The 22,747-nt window shown below is 38.0% G+C and overlaps 1 protein-coding gene and 1 pseudogene across 1 annotated transcript; both read left to right on the top strand.

The window, feature by feature from the left end:
• Positions 1 to 5,007: 5,007 nt before the first annotated feature.
• LOC115804304 (aminopeptidase N-like) lies at positions 5,008 to 12,219 on the top strand (annotated as a pseudogene).
• Positions 12,220 to 13,647: 1,428 nt separating this feature from the next.
• LOC115804294 (aminopeptidase N-like) lies at positions 13,648 to 21,454 on the top strand. Its single transcript, XM_030764660.1, has 20 exons — positions 13,648 to 14,267; positions 14,500 to 14,660; positions 14,816 to 14,958; positions 15,095 to 15,221; positions 16,954 to 17,108; positions 17,199 to 17,312; positions 17,420 to 17,563; positions 17,642 to 17,707; positions 17,820 to 17,885; positions 17,988 to 18,163; positions 18,328 to 18,404; positions 18,555 to 18,682; positions 18,823 to 18,878; positions 18,961 to 19,108; positions 19,698 to 19,789; positions 20,193 to 20,303; positions 20,400 to 20,567; positions 20,696 to 20,836; positions 20,936 to 21,017; positions 21,302 to 21,454. The coding sequence occupies exons 1-20, from the start codon at positions 13,648 to 13,650 to the stop codon at positions 21,452 to 21,454; spliced, it is 2,928 nt and encodes a 975-aa protein (XP_030620520.1).
• The last annotated feature ends 1,293 nt before the right edge of the window (positions 21,455 to 22,747 follow it).

Raw genomic sequence — 22,747 nt, 5'->3', positions numbered from 1 at the left:
TAACCACATTGCGATCTTGTCTTACAAAAAATATTTATCTGTTAAAAATGGTCCTTAGATAAATGGCAGAGTGGGTTGGTTGGTAGGCTAGTATCTAAAAACTCAGCAAAACACTGGCTCAAATAGTCTGTCTGAAAAATGGAATTACTCATGCTGTTTTGTTTTGCTTTAGGCTTGAAACAATGTACACAAACATACTGAAGTCAAGAGTGGTTAAACATGACTGTATGAATAGTCTGCACTGCATTAAAGACATTCTCAAAGTGAACAGGCTCTGTCATTGTACATTTTCTGGGCTTGAAGAATTTAACAATTTCATACATAGCCAACAAAGTCTCAGCTCATTGCAGAACATCAAAACTGACCTCTATCTATAGTTTGTAGAGAGCGAAGTTGTGGTCATGAATTTTAAGTTGCCTGCTCTTAACATTATTTTGAAGTTTATTTAATCTTTATGTGTTCTTTAAAGTTCTGTGAGTTCTCTTAAAGACATGGAAGCTGGAAACTTCTTTTCTGAAGAAAGTATTCCAATGAGGACAAAAGCTACTTTGAAGTCAGAGTAGAGCACTAACATATTTATGATTTGACTGATGCCTCCACATTTTTGTCTACTCCTATACTTTGTATAGAAACTAGCCCCTCAAGCTTATACACTATTAGTATATGGTAAATAAGAAGGGAATTGTCAGTGCTTTTTTTTTTTTTTTTTTAGAAATAATCACCGCCCCCGTCTTCTTGAAAGACTTAACTAGACAGGAGAAAACTTTTTTTTTTTCTGAAAAAGGACTTGTATCTGACACTGTACTGGGTTAAACCCTTTACTCATGCCTCTCAGTGCACATGAGCAGTCGTGTAGTGTTTTGTTTAACATTCTAGAAAGTTAGAGGGCTGAGCAAAGCAATTTATGGCCTGCAAGGACATCTTGTTTTAATTTTCTCTCAGGAAATTAAATTCATATGTCATTGTGTGTGTTTTTGCCTGGGTATTTAAACTGAGCAGGATGAACGATTCAGAGAAAATACACTGAGTCTCAATTTATGATGTTGGTAAATTTCTTTTCAGGTGGGCTCAAATGGACCAGCTAAACACTATGGTTGACTAATCACATAATATACATCAGTGTATTTACTATAATAATTTGTCTGAAAGTGTGTGATTGGGAAACATGATAATATTTACCATAATAATTTGTCTGAAAATGGGTGATTGGGAAGCATGAAAGGGTATAAAAGAGACAGGAAAACATGTTTGTTGTTTTATGCAAGCATTACTGTACAAACAAATTCTGCAATCTGTCACATGACTCCTGAGTTCTTTTTATTTTGCTGAACACTGAATGTAGCTAAAAATCTAAAACACTGAAAGTGGACATGATATCAGGGCCAATAAAAACCTGGCCTGACATTTTAGTTATTGAAAGTGAGTTCATCTGATGTTCATGCAATATGTGTTATGCTGTAGCAAAGTAATTCACTTAGAATATCTTGTCTTTTGTGTGTGTGTGTGTGTGTCTATGTCTACATTGTGTTGTTAATGATACACTCTTACAGTTTAATATCAGAGTTTTTGTGTCCTGCTTTAGAGGTTGAAGAGCTCAGAGAAGCTCTGTGAAACTTATTCTGGCTGTTAGGTGGCGGGCTGACATGCTTGCAAGTGAGCCATGTGTCTAGCCACAGCTTGGCTGGATCGCACCCATATCCTGAGGCATCCACAGTCTCACTCTGAATACCAGTGGAGAGTAAAATGTAAATCCACATACTTCTTTCCATCACATGAGAGTGGAATACTCTGTTGTAATGAAAAACCAATCAAGAATCCTGATAGGCTTTGATGTTTATTGCACACAACCCGTACCAACTTCTTGACAATCACATTAAGGTTGGCTGGGGGAGGATAACTGTCTACACAGAACATATTTCAACATTTTGCTCAGTTTTTCCTCTTTATACAGACCAAATTTTCATTTCCTGTTAGTACAATTGTCTCCAATCCTATTTTTATTACAACCCAGAACAAAATATGAAAACATTGAAGAGAGACAGAAGAAACAAACTAGTTTTGAAGCTGTTTCTCTCTCTCCCTCTCTCGTTTTCTCTCAGACAGCATTCCTGGGAATCCTCTTGTGGAAAATCCATTACTGGTTCAGCTGCATATAATAATAAACTATGATTACATGCTTTACTTGTATTTAGACTTGTTTCATAGCACAGTATTTAAAGTATAATTGCGGTACACACACAGACACAACTACAAATGGCAATTTTTTTTGGCTGATTTGAAGTAGGATGATTTTCTTTTTTTTTTGTGATAAATCTCACATGGTTGCCAAAACTATCAAACCTGAGTGTCTGTCCCATATTTATTTTCTAATTCTCGCCAGAGATTTAGAAAAATGTCTGAGAGTCCCAAAACAGAACAATAATTTATGAAGTCGTTAAGTAGATTCTTTTGACAAAAGACAGCGTACTTTTTAACGTATCCAAATGAATCCCTTTGTTGAGTCTGAGTTTGTGAGGAGTTCACAGAGTTGAATATTCTGAAATGTAAAGAAAATGAGTGCTTCTTTCAGATGGCTGATAAGGCTTTCTGTTGACTTGCCACTTGTGCGCTGTTTGGAGTCATGTTGGTGGTGTGCTTGTTCCGCTGTTCTTAACACTGACAACTGATCTTAGCTTTTGCTGGAAATGGGAATGTTTTGACAAAAATGTCACGCTGTCTTACGTTAAGAGTGAAATCAACTTTCTGAGCTTTATCATTATCTCCAAATGTGTGGTGTATCAAACCTGCAGATTCTTTTCAAAACCAACAGCATTGTCCCTACTATTGTATAATAACATTAAACACATTTGGTTAAGCAATTTAGCATCTGCTCCCCACCCCCGTTGCTCAGTTGTATTGAGGATAAATTTCAGAGAAATCACTGTGAGTGTGACAGAAGAACCTGAGTAAGCCCCCGCCCCCATCCCAGATGGGAACTGGGTGAGTATGTGTGTGTTTCTCATCAGCTACAAAAGTCTCTAACAAACTAACTCTTCTGTACACTCTCCATGGAGACCTGGTATGTACTACTGTACTGTCTTTATTCCAGTATAATTTGGAACTTTACTAAAACCTTGATTGATGAGATTGATGCTGCATAATGTCAGTGCTTGAAAGGTTATTTGGAGACTTTTCTTTGGGTCGAGTATGAATAGGGCAGCTTTCTAGTTTCTGAGATTCTCAGAATGACTATAACTGGAGGGGGAAGGAAATAGTCCTTTTGATGGTTTGTTTACTTGTGGTTTGCTACTCAGCTGAAGTCCATATGTTTGCAGTTATAGACAAAGCACAATTAATTTTTTTTTTTAATCTAAGTCAAATACTTTTCCTGAGGAAAAACTGTACTACACTGTCTTTGGTGTGATGGAATTTTTCCACAGTTCTAGAATACACCAGCATTGATGCTGACATAGAAAACTCCACAGCGTTATAACATGCTTTTCTTGATGTTTTGTTTGAGTGTTTGGGAAACCAGTTTGTTCAGAGGGCTTGACGTGCTTGTCAGTGTTAAAGTAATGAAGCCTATATGTAGTACGACTTGTCCCGTGAAGCTTGTTGGTATAATCCTTATTATGCTTTAACTGGCCCTACATGGGGCCTGTTTCTCTCAGCATTGCACCTGTGTGCCGAACTTTCACACACATCTACAACAAATCTGTGTAGTGGTTTTCTGAGAAATCTGACTCCATACATTACTCAGTGTTTAATTTTTCGACTGCCGTCTTAACAAAAACAGGCAAATAGTAAAACTCATGCCCCTAAGAATGCATCTATATACTGTATGTTTTAAATGTTCATGAATGAATACATATGATATTCATGCTGTTTAGTGTGTCAGTATAGTCATACAACATTATTCTAAAGTTCCTGAAATAAGGACTGCTTTTAACATCAGCACCCCATGAGGATAACACTGTACAGCTTCATTCATTCACCCACTGTCTGTTTCACCCACTTTATAACTTGATGCATTATATGAATGACATTGCAGCTTTTGTGTCCCTGTAAAATAGGGTGGACTTTGCACACTTATAATCACCCTGTGGATTGCACTATCTCTGACATTCCTAATACCTTTGAACTGTGCAACGTCATTCTGCATGTATCAGAACAAAATGGGTGTTGAGAAGTTGCATGAGGTGTTTGTGTGTGTGTGTGTGTGTGTGTGTGTGAGAGAGAGAGAGACGGGGAGAGAGAGAGAGAGCAAGGGGGAGGGCAGACAAAAAGAAACATTTTCATAATTTCTCAAACACTTGAGGTTGCAACAAGTAATGCAACATTCTGCATTCATATTTGCCTACACTATGCTGCAATCTTTAAATCTTGGTTTGGTGTATTATTAAAAGTGACTTGTTTTTATCCAGAATTGCAGACTCATGGATATCTACTTGTGAATGCGAAGATGATTAGCTGAGCACTAAATAAACGAGTTCATAAAGTCTGATATTGCTTTTTATGGGGACCAATCTTGAAGTTCTTATCAGAGTGAAACATAAAAAACCTTAGCTGTTGGTATTGATAGGTGACTCATACTCTCAGTTGCATTCTGTCAGCCTCTTAAACTAAATCAAATCAAGTGAAAATGTGATAGCCAAGAAGTTCACAAATGACTATAAAAGAAAGTTCCTCAGTAACATTACAGCTGAGTTCATTGGCTGTATTTGGAAACATCTTCCATTTGCTAGTTTTTTTGTAACTTGCTCAGAAGTCCCTAATGGAAATGTTGACAATATACTCTCCAGGATGGTCATAGTTTAAACTGCTCTGAAATAATTATATTGCCTCTCTTTTTCCTTCCAGCTGCTCTTCCTCTTTTCAACATAGTTGGTTATCAACATAGGTGGTTTTAGTCCATCCAAAGACATGTTTTGTGACTTAGTATAGAAGATCAATCACTAACAAGGTGGAGAAGAAACAAGAAAAAGTCAGCACACTCACTGATTATCCAACTTTTGGTCTTGAGTTGACATGGGGAAAGGTTTTTACATTAGCAGGAATTTGGCAATAGCAGCCACTGTCGTGAGTGCTGTGGCTCTAGCCACTATCATTGGATTATCTGTTTTGTACAGTAAAGAGAAGTCAAAAAATGAAGCTAAGTCTGCTCATGGAACAGCTACTCCTGTCTCAACCACTCCAATACCATCCAATGAACCTTGGGACAAATACAGGCTTCCTGACACATTGGAACCTGAGTATTACAATGTGACTCTCTGGCCACGGCTTCAAATGGATGAACATGGCATGTACATCTTCACAGGAGAATCTGGTGTTGCTTTCAGATGTGTTAAAGAGACAGACCTTATCCTTATTCACTCTAACAAGTTGAATTTTACCATGCAAGAGGGGCATCATGCCCAGCTTACAGTTATGGATGGCACAACCGCACCTACCATCAAGAACACGTGGCTTCAGGAAAAAACACAGTACTTAGTCATTCAGCTGAATGGTAAATTACAAACTGGAAAATCTTACTGGCTGTACACAGAATTTCAGGGAGAGCTTGCTGATGACCTTCAAGGTTTCTACAGGAGTGAATATACTGAAGATGGCATAAAAAAGTGAGGAGAAATTCACAGTTATGTGTTTGGAATACAAATACACAATGCAACTCAGTTTTATATGGCTGCAACCAATATCTGATAATGCATTGAAATAAATGCAAAATAGACATCCTTGTTTTAATCATATATAAAATGTTTTTTATTTCACTTTAGCATACATATCTCATACTACATCATTATCTATTAATTATTGCCTCATCATTTTCATTGTGTTACTTTGACTTTGTTACTTTCACGTTGTTTTCCAGAGTTGTTGCCACCTCCCAAATGCAGGCGACATATGCCAGGAAAGCTTTCCCCTGCTTTGACGAACCAGCCATGAAAGCTGTCTTTCATATTGCTATCATCCATGACCTTGGAACTGTTGCTTTATCAAATGGCCAGGATATTGGTTAGAAACTATTGTCTATTTGAAAACACATTGACTTAATGTCCAAGAATGGATCAAACAAGGCCTTCATCACCACAAATTAACATAAATATTGATAGGTAATTGGAAATTAAAGTGAGTATGTGAGTATTTTCTCTCCAAGTGAACTGCGACTACTGCCACAGGGCTGTGTGGATTAGTGATTTACCACAGTGGGAGTGATTGACCAGACAGTTATGGTGATACTCTCTAGTCATACAGGCAACTTTGTGAATAAATATGATTGCTAAAAAATTCTGTTTGTGTAGTTTTAAAATGTGAAAAGTGCTGTAGTTTTAAGATACAGGATGTTTAAACTACTCATCAGAAGTGCTTAAAAACTTGACAAACTAGTAGAAATGTTTTAGGTTCTGAATGAGTGCGTATTCTGCTGTGCCAGTATGGAATTTATTCACTATGAGGAAATAATGAGGAATTACCTTTTTACTTTTGTACTTACGTAATTTGTTTATAGAAATCCAATGAAGTATCTCCTCATTCTCTCTCTCAGAGACACGTAACATCAACATTGGGGGAGCTGACCTTGTCAGGACAACATTTGAACCTACAAAACCAATGTCGACTTATCTTTTGGCTTTTATTGTTAGTGACTTTACTTTCAAGACCGAAGAGGACAGCAATGGTGTCCTGGTAATTCAGTGTCCACCTCCATTACATATGTCTGAATTCAAGACTAAATTATGAATAATGACTACACCATCAGAACAGACTGACTTGACAGTATGATATTTGACATAAATGTTCTGTTTTTTCTGACTGTTTAATAGGTTCGAGTCTGGGCAAGGAAAAAGGCCATCAATGCAGGACAAGGGGACTATGCCCTCAGTATCACACAGCCAATACTGGAATTTTTTGAGAAATATTACAACACTGGCTATCCACTGTCAAAGTCAGGTGAAAACATATACTATCCTGTGGCACAGCTGACTCCAAAACATAAATTTTAGAACATATGCCCCTCTGATCTAACTCACATATTATCTGTTCTGCTCATTGTAGACCAGATTGCTCTTCCTGACTTCAATTCAGGAGCCATGGAAAACTGGGGTCTCATCACATACAGAGAGACAGCACTCTTGTATGACCCCAAAACTTCTGCCAATGGAAACAAACAGCGGATTGTAACTGTGGTTTCTCATGAGCTTGCTCACATGGTGGGACACAATAGAAAGAATGGCATATTTTCCAGGAATCATTTCCTCAAAATAGCTGATTACATTTTGTTTTGTTTGTTTTGTTTCAGTGGTTTGGAAATCTTGTAACACTGAAATGGTGGAATGATCTGTGGTTAAATGAGGGCTTCGCCTCATACGTTGAATATCTTGGTGCCGATCATGCAGAGCCAACTTGGAACATCGTAAGAGGATCATCTTTTTCAGGCAGAAATGGAAAAAAAAACAAAAACCCAAAATAAAACAAAACAAAAAAACTGGGGACGTCACATTTTAAACTGTACAGACCCACTTAAAATGATATGACAAATAAATGATGTAGCCACTCCTCTGTGAAGTGTTTTGATAGCTACTGATGGTAACTCAGCTCTGTCTCTCACTCCCACCCTCTCTGACCCCCTTCTCCTTAGAAAGACCAGATTATTTTATATGATGTGTACAGGGCGTTTGCTGTGGACAGCCTCGCCTCCTCTCACCCTCTCTCTTGCAGAGAGGATGAAGTCAACAAGCCCGCTGAAATAAGTGAAATGTTCAACACTATTTCTTACAGTAAGGTGAAGTATTCTTTTTTAAAGATCCTCTAACTCTCAAGATAATAATGTAAAGTAAAATCAGTTATAAAGGAAGAAGTATTTGACATCCATTAACTGCTTCTGATGTTGTTTTGAGGTGATCTCAGACACTACTGATAGTGTCAGTAAAGATGAAGAGAGGAGCAGCTTGTTTGCAAATCGTATTTGGCAGTATGTGTTCTTATCGATTCAGGCTATGTGCCCTGAAGTTTTCTCTCAGGGTTCATTTATGATTTAGTGTGTTCTGGAATGTATCAGGAGCGTACACAAAACTAATGTTTTAGATTTGCGTCAAAAGGCTCATGGTTTTTTTTCTTTTCTTAACACAGAAAACCTTTGCTGCTTTTTGATTGCTTTTGCAGCTGATTCACTGCTCAGTTGCTAACAACATTTACAATGTTTTGCTACTTTACTACAACATTTAAGGAGCATCTGTTACTGGCATCTCACCCAGAACCTCAGTGATGTGATATTACTCTGTGCTACTAGTTAATGAAACATCTGTAATGACAGGGTGCTGCAGTGCTGAGGATGTTGTCTGAATTTCTGACTGAGCCTGTTTTTGCCAAAGGACTTAGTGTGAGTCTTACCATCACCTAAATTCATACAAGTCAAACATACCAGAGATCATGATAAAAATTATTTAGAACAGTACTTGCTACATGATGTTTTCTCCTTTACTGCAGTCTTACCTGGGCCAATATGCTTTCAGTAACACTGTGTATTCGGACCTCTGGGATCATCTTGAAAAGGTAAGTTCCAAAACAGGGTGGAATTTCACCACATTGGAAAAAATACTGTGTTTTTCTAGGCTGTTGTAGATCTCTTTGCTCAAAGTTCTGTCCTATTGTGAAATTTTGGGAATGATTCAATTCATTATGTCTCTACCAGGCAGTACAGGAAACTCCGGGAGTACACCTGCCACACAAAATCCACGACATAATGAATCGATGGATTCTCCAGATGGGTTTCCCAGTGATCTCCATTGACACACAGACCGGAACTGTCAGCCAAAAGCACTTTCTCCTGGACCCAGACTCAGTGGTGGACAGGACTTCTGAATTTAAGTATGATTGTAAACACAACCATTCATACCGAGAATGAACATGGACAACGTTGAGTTGCTAATAGCAGTATGAAACCTGGTGATGTTTCTGTTTTCATTCATTGGTTTAGTTATGAATGGTTTGTTCCCATAAAATGGATGAAATCAGGTGTGGAGCAGGATCAGTTTTGGCTTCTTCATAAAACAGGTATGTAATGTCAAACCAGTTGTAACACCCCTTCCTTCTCTACCCAAGCACCTGGTAAGATGAAGGATCCATCCCAAGATGTGCAAATAAATTAAAAAACCCCCACTAATAATCAGTTGGTGTGAAAATGAGCGGATGTGTAGATTATATGACACAAACGCTTTCTCTCTTCTCTCTTTTGTAAAGCTGTTCACAAACCAATGAAGGTAAAAAATGATTGGTTGCTGGCCAACCTCAATGTTTCTGGATACTACAGGGTGAACTATGACACTCGAAACTGGGAGCGCCTTCTCGCTGAGCTAATGTCCAACCATAAGGTAAAGCACATTAAGTGAAAGCTAACTGCACGTACTTAACTATTTCAGTACGTCAAAAAAAATAAGTTATTGGTGGTAGCTGTCAAACCAACTGTTTCACTGAAGTGTGTGTTTTTTTTAATGTTATCTATTTGAGAACAACTGAGTACACATGCCTTTGGACGTGTCTTTTCAAATTTCATTTGGAAAGCCCCTGTGGGACAAAAAAGCACACACACACACACTGGAGGCTTTCTTCCTGCATAATGAATTCACTGTGGCTTGCTGTTCATTTCTCATTCCCCTTCCTTTTCTCCTGTACATCTCAAACAGGTAATCCCACTGATGAATAGGGCTCAAATTTTGGATGATGCCCTCAGTCTTGCTAGGTACGTACATTAATGTAAGTCATGTTAAAGCACAGCATTTCCTGAATGGTGCTGTTTTCTCATTTTGAACAATGTAACAGTATGTTTCTCTGGGCCTTTCACTTGTTATTACTGCTTTTTTCTTAATCTTTTTCCTGGAGCAAAGTTGAAGCAAGTAAACAGGTTTGTTTTTATACTTGCTGACAGACCAAATTATGTGAGTTCAGCTCAGACATTATGTACAACTATGGATGTACATTTTCTTTTCTATGCAGTGCATGTGTCCTCTGTTGTCCAGGACTCTTCTTTCTGTGACATGTTGTTGTTACAATTTTTCTTTTTCCTAGAGCGTCCCTCATAAACACAACACTTGCTCTGAGGATGACTAAATACCTTTTGTATGAGAGAGAATATATTCCCTGGGAATCTGCCATCAGAAGTTTGAATTATTTCTTTCTCATGTTTGACCGCAGTGAAGTTTATGGACCCATGCAGGTAACAACCTCAAAGTGAATATTCAAAAGCAAAGTTTACCACGTGTTGCTACTTCAAGAGACTGACTTCAACTGACTTTTTCGTCCCAGGCATACCTTAGGAAACAAGTCAAACCCTTGTTCGAGTATTTTAAGATTCACACCTCCAACTGGACAACGGTACCCTCTGGCCACACTGACCAGTAATGGATCAAAGTCTTCCCTCACAAATTTGTCATTTTCTGTCCTCTCCATGACTAACAGTAATTTGCACATTACTATTTCCTCTGCATCCTCAGATTCACTCAGATCATTGCAGTGTCACTTGCATGTAGCTCTCATCTGGAAGAGTGCCGGCAACTAACCAGGAGCTGGTTCCGACAGTGGATGCAGAATCCAGATAACAATGTGTGAGTACATCAGTCAGCCAAGATCCTCCTATCTGCCATGTTACTGCTCAAAATAGAGGTGAGGCCTCTGGATACCTAAAGATGTGTTAAATCTCATATCCAGCATTCACGCATAATGTTGTGATTGGTAGGATTCATCCAAACCTGAGATCTACAGTATACTGCAATGCTATAGCTGCAGGAGGTGTTGAAGAGTGGGACTTTGGATGGAAGATGTTTAAAAAAGCCGCTGTAGCTACAGAGGCAGTGAAACTAAGGTCTGCTCTTGCCTGTACCAAAATTCCTTGGTTACTGAACAGGTACTTTTCCTATTTAAACATATTATAGAGAGTTTGATAACACTTAAATGAGAAACCGTTTATTCCTAAGTGAACTGGTAATGAAATTCTTGGAATCCTTTAAAAAGGTACCTTGAATACACCTTGCAACCTGATAAAATCCGCAAGCAGGATGCCACATCAACCATAGGCTACATTGCAAGCAATGCTGTTGGTCAGCCTTTGGCTTGGGACTTTGTGAGAGCAAAATGGAAGTATATCTTTAAAACGTAAGTGCAATAAAATATGTCCCAGAGTAGTTTGAACTCCATAACCTACACTCATACACAGAAACCACCTTCTGTTTTATATTAGCCAAATTACTTTGGCTGTTCTGTATAATGCCATAAAATACATAATACGCCTTCTTCTTTTGTCATGTACTCAAGTGAAGTATTTGCAACTAAATTAGCATGTGTACCATTTATGAATTCATATAATATTCATACTTAACATTCATACAAAAATCGTGTTGTCTCTCTGTCCTTTCTGTTAGATATGGGGATGGATCCTTCTCATTCTCCAGACTCATTAAAGACATAACCAGAAGATTTTCCACGGAATTTGATCTCAACCAGGTACACGTACATAATGCTGACATGGCAGGGAAGTGATGTCATTGTTCTCAGCACTGCTTCCACATTAATATTTACACTTTAAGATATATAAACAATAAAACAACTAAAATAAAAGCAAGTTTTGAAACATTCCACTTACAGTGATAACTAGGTGAAAACAGTTAGCCATTTTGGTTGGAAATGGGACAAAATCCTACCTAAGTCAGTCAGTAAAACATATTCAGGCTCATAATATTAGCATTGTAAAACTCAGCTATGACCAATGAACGAAATGCATCAAACCATCATTAAGAACTGTTTAAGGTAAGAACATAAAGGGGAAGAAGATACTGATCAATTCTGAAGTGTGGAAAAATTAGAAGTCTTTTAAGTCTAAAAAGTTAGACAAAACAAAGAGACAGAAGAGTGACAAAAAAATGTCAAAATCCCAAAATCTTATGAAATAAATTGAATTTTCACAAGCAGTTATGACACCCACCTTATTCTTTAGAACAAGTTATGACATCTAAATCATTTCAACACTTCTACAGAAACAATCATGTAGCATTTTTCTGTAATGTGACATTCTGTACCTCTTCCTTTTGTGTTATCGTGTAGCTACTGCAGTTCCAGAAAGACAATGCCCAGGTGGGTTTTGCTGCAGGGACACTGGCACTACAGCAAGCCATTGAACAGACCACAGTCAATATGAAATGGGTGGCAGCTAACAAGGAGCAGGTCCTGCGGTGGTTTATCACAGAATCGGCATAAAGAACATTTTATGTCTTTCGAGACCTTTGCAAAGCTATTACAAAGGCATCGGGAAAATTGCCTTTATTTTGTCTTAATCTGTTACAACAAATGATTGGTGATTGGTCCAGTATACCCTTGAAAACTGTCATCACTCTTGTTATACACACATTTCTTCCTGTACTCTTTTGTTTTATTGCGGTTACTATATTACTTTTTTTATATAATGTTGTCGGTTATATTCTGAATATTTTGCTTTACACACACTAAAACTAACTAGATTCATGTTTGCCCACATAACACTGGATTTTTTTTAAATCTTATGCGACTACAGCATAAGTCAAATCAATTGGAAGACCGATTTGGCAATAAAGTCATTTTGTGATGAAATGTGACTTGTTACTGGACGTTGTATTCTGTTTATTATAAATCACCATTTTTGGTAATCTTCTGATAATAGTCTCTGATATCACTGTCTTGTAAAACAGCCAGCTGAATGAAGGAGAGTTAAGCATGACACGTTTCCACAGACACGTGCAAACACAGGCACCACATCCTCCCACACTGCAAATTGTGTCACAGCTTTAAGTAACACAACACGCTGATAGGAGTGCTCTGCACAAAATGTACTGTAATGTCAAGGACTCTTAGACACATGGGCCATAACAGCATAGTAAAGTCGCAGGACACAACCTTACCACAGGTGTTTTTCCTGGTTGCAACTTTTTAAGAGAAAAATGGAAGCTTAGATTTAGATTCCTATTCGGTACTCTTTTTTTCAAGGAAGATATTGCTCTGCCCTTTTTGTCTTTGTGAAGGCATGTGTATTATCATTAGGAAGATAGTTGGATGTTTTTATTGTAAAGACAAGGTTATGAAACCATGTGTCTTATCATTATGAACACGAGATTATGCAGGTGTTGTCATTTGAGTGAGTTCAAACAACTGATCTTGATGATTATATGAACTTGTTTCTTGTAAATGTATGCACTGTTATGGGGATATGTGCGACTACACAAGAATTTAACATATAGTCCTAAACACAGTTCACACAAAACAAATAAGGGACGTGAGCTACGGAAACTTACTTTGATGAAAGAAATGATTTTCAAGTGATACTCTTCAGTCTGACAAACCAAATGATCTATCCAACATGGTTCTGTGGTTGCGGATGAGATATCATTTACAAGATTCTTTGAACTCTGTATCTTGTCATATGATGATAATGTCTGAGCAATGTGGAAGTTAAAAACAGGATCTCTCAATGAAAGAATGGGAGGGGTTGAGGTTAGAATCGTCAGCACTCTGTTATCACTTCTACTTTATTGCAACAGAGATAGACATGAACGTACCCTCCCAAATGCAGTCAACTATTAACTTGAACGAATATCTTTAAAGACTCTACAATAGACATAGGCTCTCCCTCAGACTTCACAGGGTCTTCTCAACATGGGGAAAGGCTTCTACATCAGCAAGACTTTGGGAATTGTTCTCACTGTGGTGGGAGTTGCAGCGGCTGCCACTATAATTGCTCTGTCAGTTGTATATTCTCAAGAAAAATCAAAAAATGTGCCAAAACCTACGGATGGCGCAGGGACAACTGCTCAGGTCTCCACCACTCCATCACCTCATGCTTCCACCACCCCGACACCATCCAATGAACCTTGGGACAAATACAGGCTTCCTGACACATTGGAACCTGAGTATTACAATGTGACTCTCTGGCCACGGCTTCAAATGGATGAACATGGCATGTACATCTTCACAGGAGAATCTGGTGTTGCTTTCAGATGTGTTAAAGAGACAGACCTTATCCTTATTCACTCTAACAAGTTGAATTTTACCATGCAAGAGGGGCACCATGCCCAGCTCACAGGTATGGATGGCACAACAGCACCTACCATCAATAGCACGTGGCTTCAGGAAAAAACACAGTACTTAGTCATTCAGCTGAATGGTAAATTACAAACTGGGAAATCTTACTGGCTCTACATGGAATTTCGAGGAGAACTTTCTGACGACCTTGGAGGATTTTATAGGAGCGAATACTATGAGAATGGAGAGAAAAAGTAAGGAATGCTTGGGTATAAATACTTGACAAATTAGAAATGTAATGATAATAAATAATAATAATGATTTATATGAGGTTTTTGGCCTGCATCATATGATACTTTTGGTGAGGAAAAATGAAAGTCAAGCAAAAGTGTGTAATATGACACCACAAACTTCAGAGCATGTATCTCTTATTATGACAGTTACATACTATTCAGCTTTCAACTGATATCACTATTATTTTGTTAGAGTTGTTGCCACAACTCAAATGCAACCCACAGATGCTAGGAAAGCCTTTCCCTGTTTTGATGAGCCTGCAATGAAAGCCATCTTTCACCTGACTCTCATTCACCCTCGTGGAACTGTTGCTCTGGCAAATGGCATGGAGATTGGTAAGTTAGCCATTCTTCACACCATAATGCGGGCAAAGCTGAACTGGTTCTGGTGTTACATTTATCTTATTAGGAGTACCTAAATTCTGAGCAGAATTTTGAGCAGTTCACTTTTTGTAAAAGCATCTGTCTCTTGATCATTTTATCTTCTATAATTTATGTTTACCTGTTTTCAGAGACCGTAAACATCAATGTAGATGGTCATGAGGTTTCCCGGACTAGATTTGAGCCTACGGAGAAAATGTCAACCTATTTGTTGGCCTTTGTTGTTAGCGAATTCACTTTTATACGAACACCTCCGTCGGATGAAGTATTGGTAAATGTTTCATAATAAGACTTCAATCAATTTTCTTTTTTCATAAGGAGTACAGTCTGTTTACAAAAGCACTTAACTATTTATCCGTGTAAAATGAATTGATGGTATTAATTTGAGAGAATATTTTCCCTCCTAGATCCGAATCTGGGCTCGAAAAGAAGCTATTGCAGCTGGACAAGGAGAATACGCCCTCAGTAAAACCCTGCCCATTCTCAAATTTTTTGAAAAGTACTACAATTCTCCGTATCCTCTCAAAAAATCAGGTAAGGGAGACAAAATGAAGACAGCAGCAAGCACAATGATTTATTTATTTCATGAAACTTGAAAGAAGAGCAAAAAGTAACACTGGCTAGTCGTAACTACTCTTTACTGGAAGATTTTTCAATCTGTCACTTACGGAGTTGCTTCTGCAAAACAAGGCATCCAAATATGTATCATTTCCTTCGCCTCCCTTATGAGTAATAGATGGCATATTTTTCTGGTATGATGGTTTTCTGTAATTGAGAGTCAGGCATTACTCATTAGTCATGAGGATTTTTCCAACTTTTTTATTCATGTACTGAGAAAGAAAAAGAGAACAGATGCAGTGGGGAAGAGTAATATATTGATGAATGACTCAAGTTAACATGTTCAAGTTAAAATGTGCTGTACACACCAGATGATAGTGTGTCACCTGCTGCTTGTCCTCCTGTCAACTTTGACCAATATTTATCAAAATTCCAAATGTAAACCCAATCTGTTGTGGCGGTAGTGGGACAGTTTTAATCGTTCCAGGGCCAGGTGATATCCACCGCCACTCAGACAGAGCGGTAAAAATATATAAATGAATAGATGAATAAAATTATAAGATAATACTTCCATTGGCCTTAGGTAGAGTAAACCAAGCACGACAAACTATTCAACACAACAATTCATTTACTTAAAAAAAACTTTTTCAGACCAGATTCGTTCAATAGATTGTGTTGTGTTGTATTGTGTTTCCTTGTTCGGTTAACGGCAAAATAAATAAATAAATAAATAAACAAAGTCCCTTTAAGTTTAAATAAAGGTCCTCCGCCTCGGAGGAAGGACTGTGGTAGCCGCAGTAAAAGAGGAAGGGGAAAGGAAAAAAAAGTGTTCTTCAGTCACAGTCCGCTTCGAGTCGCCTGCTTACAACAGAAACAATGTCAAACAAAAATGAACATACTAAGGAAAACGCAGCTACAGGACTAAATTAAATACAATTAATTTCAGCGGCGAAATATACATGGGCAACCCGGGTGCCAAAGGAAAATAGAAAATAGGATAAAAATTTGAATAAGCAGGAAATAAAACAATTAACCGACGGAAACCCTCCCAAAAGAAAATCCTCCCCATTAGGCTTTCAGCCTGCTATTTGTACGGTCAGCGACTTGACTGGCCAAAAGAGGTAAAAGTACAAAATCGGACAGACCGCTGCCATGTCACCTGCTAAAAATGGTCAAACAATTCACAGCTGAAATGTGAAGCAGAGACGTTAACACGGAGCTTACCGGTGTGTTTTAAAAAAAAAAACGCCGCAGTATGGACAAAAAGCCGCTGTCTCCAGGACACACAAAACCTGCTGAGCGCGTCCGGACAACGCATGTAAGCGAGCCAGGAGCGCTCAGGTGCGACACAACAGGTAGAGGAAGTGAGAGAGAAGGCGCAATATCACCTGGCCGGTATTTGTAAACAATGAACATGACCCGTATGCAGACGCCATGTTTTTTTGTTTAATATTTTATTACAGGGAGACATGGTTTTATCGCCACACTGTAATGAACACAGACAATGTCTAGGTTAGTTATACATGAAAAGATCAAGCTAACTGAAATAATCTCCTCATAGTTAATGAAACAAACAAACTAAAAAAGCAAGTGCAAGGCTGTGTCCCTCTCTTATGATTCTGTACAGAGCATTAACTATGTACCATTAGTCAACCTGAAGGTCTTTCACCAGCTTGAGGAGAATTTATAATTACTCTGTCCTTACCAGACCAAATAGCTCTTCCTGACTTCAGTGCTGGAGCCATGGAGAACTGGGGTCTCATCACCTATAGAGAGACAGCACTCCTTTACGATCGCAACATGTCCTCTAATGGAGACAAAGAGTGGGTAGCAACTGTGATTTCTCATGAGTTGGCACACATGGTGAGTGGAAGGTATATTTACACTTCTTATATTTTATATAGAATATCTAAAATGTGTATTGTGTTAACACTACATTTGAATTGTCCTCAGTGGTTTGGAAACCTTGTGACCATGAGGTGGTGGAATGACCTATGGTTAAATGAAGGCTTTGCAACCTATGTCTCATATCTTGGGGTGAATGATGTTGAACCTGACTGGACTATTGTAAGTCTTACATATTTAATGCTGATGGTATCTTGTGCCTCTCATTCCAAATTTCAGTTTTATAACAGTCATGTGATAAAACAAAATTGTACATTTCTCCCTTGCAGAAAGACCTGATGGTGCTGAATGAGGTTCATAAGGTGTTTGCAGTGGATGCCCTGGCCTCTTCGCACCCACTGTCTTCACCAGAAGATGAAATAATGAGGCCAGAGCAAATCAATGAACTATTTGACTCTATCACCTACAGCAAGGTACCATCATTTTTAACCTTATGCATAGTGTTTGATGGGTGATAAGTTGGTACTGAGTTGTGTTTCTCATAAATACAGGGTGCAGCTGTGCTGAGAATGCTGTCTGAATTTCTGTCTGAGCCTGTCTTTGTCAAGGGACTTAGTGTAAGTTTTGATTCCTTTGCACTTGATGGAGTTTTGATTGTACAGCACATTGAACGTTACCCCTTGTTTGTTTTTTTTACAGCCGTCAACGTGTTAAATTCTTTCTTTGCAGGCTTATTTGAAACAGTTTGCCTACAGCAACACAGTTTATACAGACCTTTGGAAGCATCTTCAAGATGTGAGTCAGTCAGTGCTATGTAATTGTATTATTGTGGTAACTCCATTCAAACCATAATGACCCTTCTGTATCATTCTCAAAAATGTCTTATGTACTTTAAAGGCAGTGGACACAACTCCAGGTTTGCAAATTCCAAGCAGTGTAACTGAAATCATGAATCGCTGGATACTCCAGATGGGCTTCCCAGTCGTCACCATTAACACAGCCTCAGGACAGATTAGTCAAAAGCACTTCCTCTTAGACCCAGATTCGCCAGTGGACAGACCGTCCCAGTACAAGTATGGTTGAAATGTTTTCCATTACTCTTTCACAATAGTTCTTATTTGTTTGTATTGTATCACCCAGAATATCAATTTTGCTGAACAATTTAGGTTGTCAAAAAAGAGATGATCAGGTATGTGGGAAGTATTGCTGTGCTAATTTTAGTCATTTGTTACTTCAGCTATGTATGGTTTGTGCCTATAAAATGGATGAAGAATGGAATGGATCAGGGACAACACTGGCTGCTTGAAGAAACAGGTATAGCATTTTTTCTTTGATAACTGGGCAGTCTGGATAGATCTGTGTAAAATGACATTAAACTGATTCAATCCAGTCAGTATGACATTTTTAAAGACCCATATAGATTGTGTTTTCAGTCCCTTTACTCTGATGTAATTAATCACACAGCTCAGAATGACCCGATGAAAACAAATGATTGGGTTCTTGCCAATCTTAATGTTTCGGGATACTACCGAGTTAACTATGACGAGGGCAACTGGCAGCGCCTTCTAACACAATTAAGCACGGACCACACGGTAAATGTCCTCTGACCTGTAATTCTCTGAGCTATCCTGCATTATGGTTTTTGTTTTGTTTTAATTGGTCAGCACCTTGATATTACATTTCAACATCTTATCAGCCAGCTTTACAAACACACTTGCTTTTTATCATATAGATGATTCCGGTTATCAACAGAGCTCAAATAATAGATGATGCGTTTAATCTAGCAAGGTAAGGCTCCAAATACATACCCTCTAGGATTTCAGATGACCCTTGTGTAAATCCTTTTGACTTTTCTTTTTGTTCTTTCAAGAGCAAAGATTGTCAGTACAACACTGGCCCTGAGTACAACAAAGTACTTATCTGAGGAGAAGGATTACATGCCATGGGAATCAGCCATTGACAATTTGGGTTATTTCTTTCTTATGTTTGATCGCACTGAAGTCTATGGGGCAATGCAGGTCAGTATAATGGCGTGTCCAATGTAGGTTTCAAGTATGAAAACGCTTGTGGCAGACAAAGTTTCATCATCTCTACAAGGAATAACTTTATTGATGCTGTGAATTATGCTTTCTTTTAAATATTCAGTTTTTAAATGAATTTCATCATAAATGTTCAGTTGTTCAGGAGCTTGTTTAACACTTTGTCCTTAGGCCTATTACAGAATCATGTATACAGCACACTGATTGGTAGAAAGGGTCATTTGGTGGAAAATCTATAAATTTCCTGACCATTTTATCTCCATTGAAACCTTCAGTGACTATCAATATCAGCAGCACATATGGGTATGATTTGAAAGAGCCCCTCTATTATGGTTGTTGAGAAAAGGGATTTGTTTCTGAAGAGATGACTCTCATCCGTCGACATTTGACATTAATGTAGCCCATTTTGAAGAAAGAAAGAAAAGAAAATGTTTGTGAGCAAATAGAGGACGGGATTCAATGGACTATTAGTGTACATGGAAAATACTTGAGTGGTTTCATAGGCATACACTATGAGTGAAACCTAAAATGGCCAAGTCAACTTCTGATGCTCAGCTTTTCTTTTCAGAACTATCTCAAAGGAAAAGTCTCGCCTTTATTTGAACACTTCAAGGATATCACATCAAACTGGACAAATATTCCCACAAGTCACACTGAACAGTAATTAATAACATTTTCTTGTCATTTTTTTTTTTTAAATTAGCCGCTACCCTACAATGCTATAATGACATAATATCTCTTCTGGTACAGTCACAAATTATTTGTTTATTGTTACATAGTAATTATATTAGAGCTAGGCAGTAGGTGATTTGTTATTTTTTAACAAGGGGGATGGCTCAATGGTCACTGACACTACTCTATAGAGCATATAGGGGGAGGGCAGGTTAACAAGGGTGATACTTTTTGGTCATTTTGCTAACAAGGGGGATGGCATCACCATCATCCCCTTACAAATCACCTACTGGAGCTAGGTATTTTACAATGGATTTAAAAAATTCATTAAAAATTCATCATCCGGTACTTGCTTATACATATATAACCCTCAGTGTCTGGTCATCCGCAGATACAACCAGGAAAATGCCATTTCACTAGCATGTAGTACTGGTTTGAAGGAGTGCACAGATCTGACAACAAGATGGTACAGAGAATGGATGCAGAACCCTGACAGCAACCCGTGGGTGCAACATCCTTTTTCTTCTGTATTCACCCATTAATGAATTCTTCACAAACCTTCATAAACATTCTTGCCTATGTGTGGTTTGGTTTTCAGAATTAATTCAAACCTCAAATCAACTGTTTACTGCAATGCTATTGCTGCTGGTGGTGTAGAAGAATGGGACTTTGGCTGGATGATGTTTAAAAATTCTACAATTGCAGCAGAGGCCGACAAGCTGATGTATGGGCTATCATGCACTAAAGTTCCATGGCTGTTGAACAGGTAAACAATCACACTGACCTCTTGCAGTCGAATCTGCCATTATAGTCACACACTTATAAAAAAACGAAAGAAAAGAAAAGTCAGTTCAAATGATACCTGCAAAACCAATGAAAAATGTTTTTGTCAAGGTACCTGGACTACACATTGGATCCAACGAAAATAAGGAAACAAGATGCAACCTTCGCCATTGTGTACATTGCTGGCAATGTGGTTGGACAGCCATTAGCATGGGACTTTATCAGAGCAAACTGGGATTATATTTTTAGCGAGTAAGTTGGAGCTACTTTACAATCTGCAATCTCTAAATGATGAAAAGATATTTTGAATATATTCACAAATTTGTTTTATGTTTTATCTCCTTTCTTTAGCTACGGCGGTGGATCACTCTCATTTGGAAGGCTTATTACCGGTGTTACAAAAAGGTTCTCCACAGAATTTGAGCTTAAGCAGGTAAGCTGAAAAGCAATACTTGTGAGTTTGAATTTATTCTAATCGCTTAAAACATGTGATGATCTCATCCTGCAATGATCAGGGTTGTTTTAAGTGACTGTTGAAAATATCAGCCTGTAGTTTAAGAATTACTGTCTGTTCTCTCTGTGCTGTCTGTTTGCTGAGCTGGGTTCTATTTCATTTGTAAATTGTCATTATTATCAATGAGAAATTATTATCTACCAGTGTTACAGTATTAAAAATGTATAAAATTAGGTGACTACTTTGTCTCTTACCATTGACAGCTACAACAATTCAAGGAGGAAAACGCCCAGGTTGGATTTGGCTCTGCGACAATGGCAGTTGAACAGGCCATTGAGACAACCAAAGCCAACATAAAATGGGTGAACGAGAATAAGGAGGAAGTCATGAAATGGCTCATATCAGAAACAGCATGACAGCCTCCCAAAGTTTCCCATATCGGGCATAATCAGTTTTAGATTTCCAGGTGATTTTTTTAAAAGTACAGATTCAGTATAGTCTTTATCAGCATTTTCTAACAGATGTCTAACAGATGTCTTTACATTTGATGCAGTTGTACAGAATTATAATTTATCTTCTATTTTGTCTCAGCTTATTTTTGATATTTTGTTTTGCATTACATCAATGCAATCAGTTTACTCAGGACATAAGAGTTCTATCCTTTCTTTTATCTAACAATAATGTATGCATTTACAAACCTTTAATGACTTGCAATGAACTTCCTTACTTGTGTGAGCTTTCCAGTTTGAGTTTAGTAAAAGTTGGTGAAAGGGACTGTCTCATGATCAAAGACTTGGGTGAAGAAACAATCAGATGGCACAAATGGAAGACAGGATGCATATGTATTTGGCAGGAGAGTAGGAAGTGATGCAGGAAGTTTGTGGTGTGGTGTGGTTTATTTGGTTTGTATTATTGTTTATATATATATATATATATATATATATATATATATATATACACACACACACACACACACACACACACACACATATATATATATCATTGTGTAAAATTCATATGGAACTGGTAACATGAATGAAACTTGAGGGAATAATCAAAAATACATCCAAATGTATACATGTGATGTAGTTTATTCTAACCCACATGTCCGAAACTGTGCTATAAATACATTTCTCAAGTATAAAAATATAATAAATGAATGACATTTTATGTACATAATTTAAAGTTGTGTTTGCTATAAGCTTTGTCTCAGGAACACTGCTGAGATTAACTGCATTAAATCTTATTTTCTGTCTACATTGACCGTAGAAAGTAGTTGCTGCAAATAATCCTGGTTGAATCCAAAGTGTGAATGACTTTGAATCTATGGAAGTATCATGTAGTGGGTGGTCAGATGCATAGCCTCTATCTTGGTTCAGGTTTGTCCGGCAGAAGCCACAGAGGTTGGCAGGAGGCTCTGAAGTTGATGAAGAGCTTTGATCATGTCCCTAATCGTCAGCCTTTCCCTTTCACTGGCATTCTCACAATCTTTCCCAGGAGATTTAGACCTTGGTTATCACTCCTGTTCAGTGGCTTTGGCTGTTTCTTAACCTGTAAACTGTAATCACTGAATCTGAGAAAATGTGATATCTCCATGCTCACACCATCATGGACAGATGAGAAGTTCACTGAAAAGGTGGCTTATGCAGGCACTGTAGTATCTAACATCTGAAGTGGCATGAGCTTCTTCAGACAAGGTTTCAAAGTCA

The sequence above is a fragment of the Chanos chanos genome, chromosome 2 (genome assembly GCF_902362185.1).
Source record: "Chanos chanos chromosome 2, fChaCha1.1, whole genome shotgun sequence".
NCBI classification, from domain to species: Eukaryota; Metazoa; Chordata; class Actinopteri; order Gonorynchiformes; family Chanidae; genus Chanos; species Chanos chanos.
This window is presented reverse-complemented; position numbering and strand designations above follow the sequence as displayed.

What these genes read in the sequence shown, in the direction of transcription:
- LOC115804294 (XM_030764660.1), top strand. Translation starts at nt 13,648, where the DNA reads ATGGGGAAAGGCTTCTACATCAGCAAGACTTTGGGAATTGTTCTCACT. An exon ending in TTTGGAAGCATCTTCAAGAT is followed by an intron (nt 17,886 to 17,987) that starts GTGAGTCAGTCA and finishes TGTACTTTAAAG; the next exon opens with GCAGTGGACACAACTCCAGG. An exon ending in CCCACAAGTCACACTGAACA is followed by an intron (nt 19,790 to 20,192) that starts GTAATTAATAAC and finishes GGTCATCCGCAG; the next exon opens with ATACAACCAGGAAAATGCCA.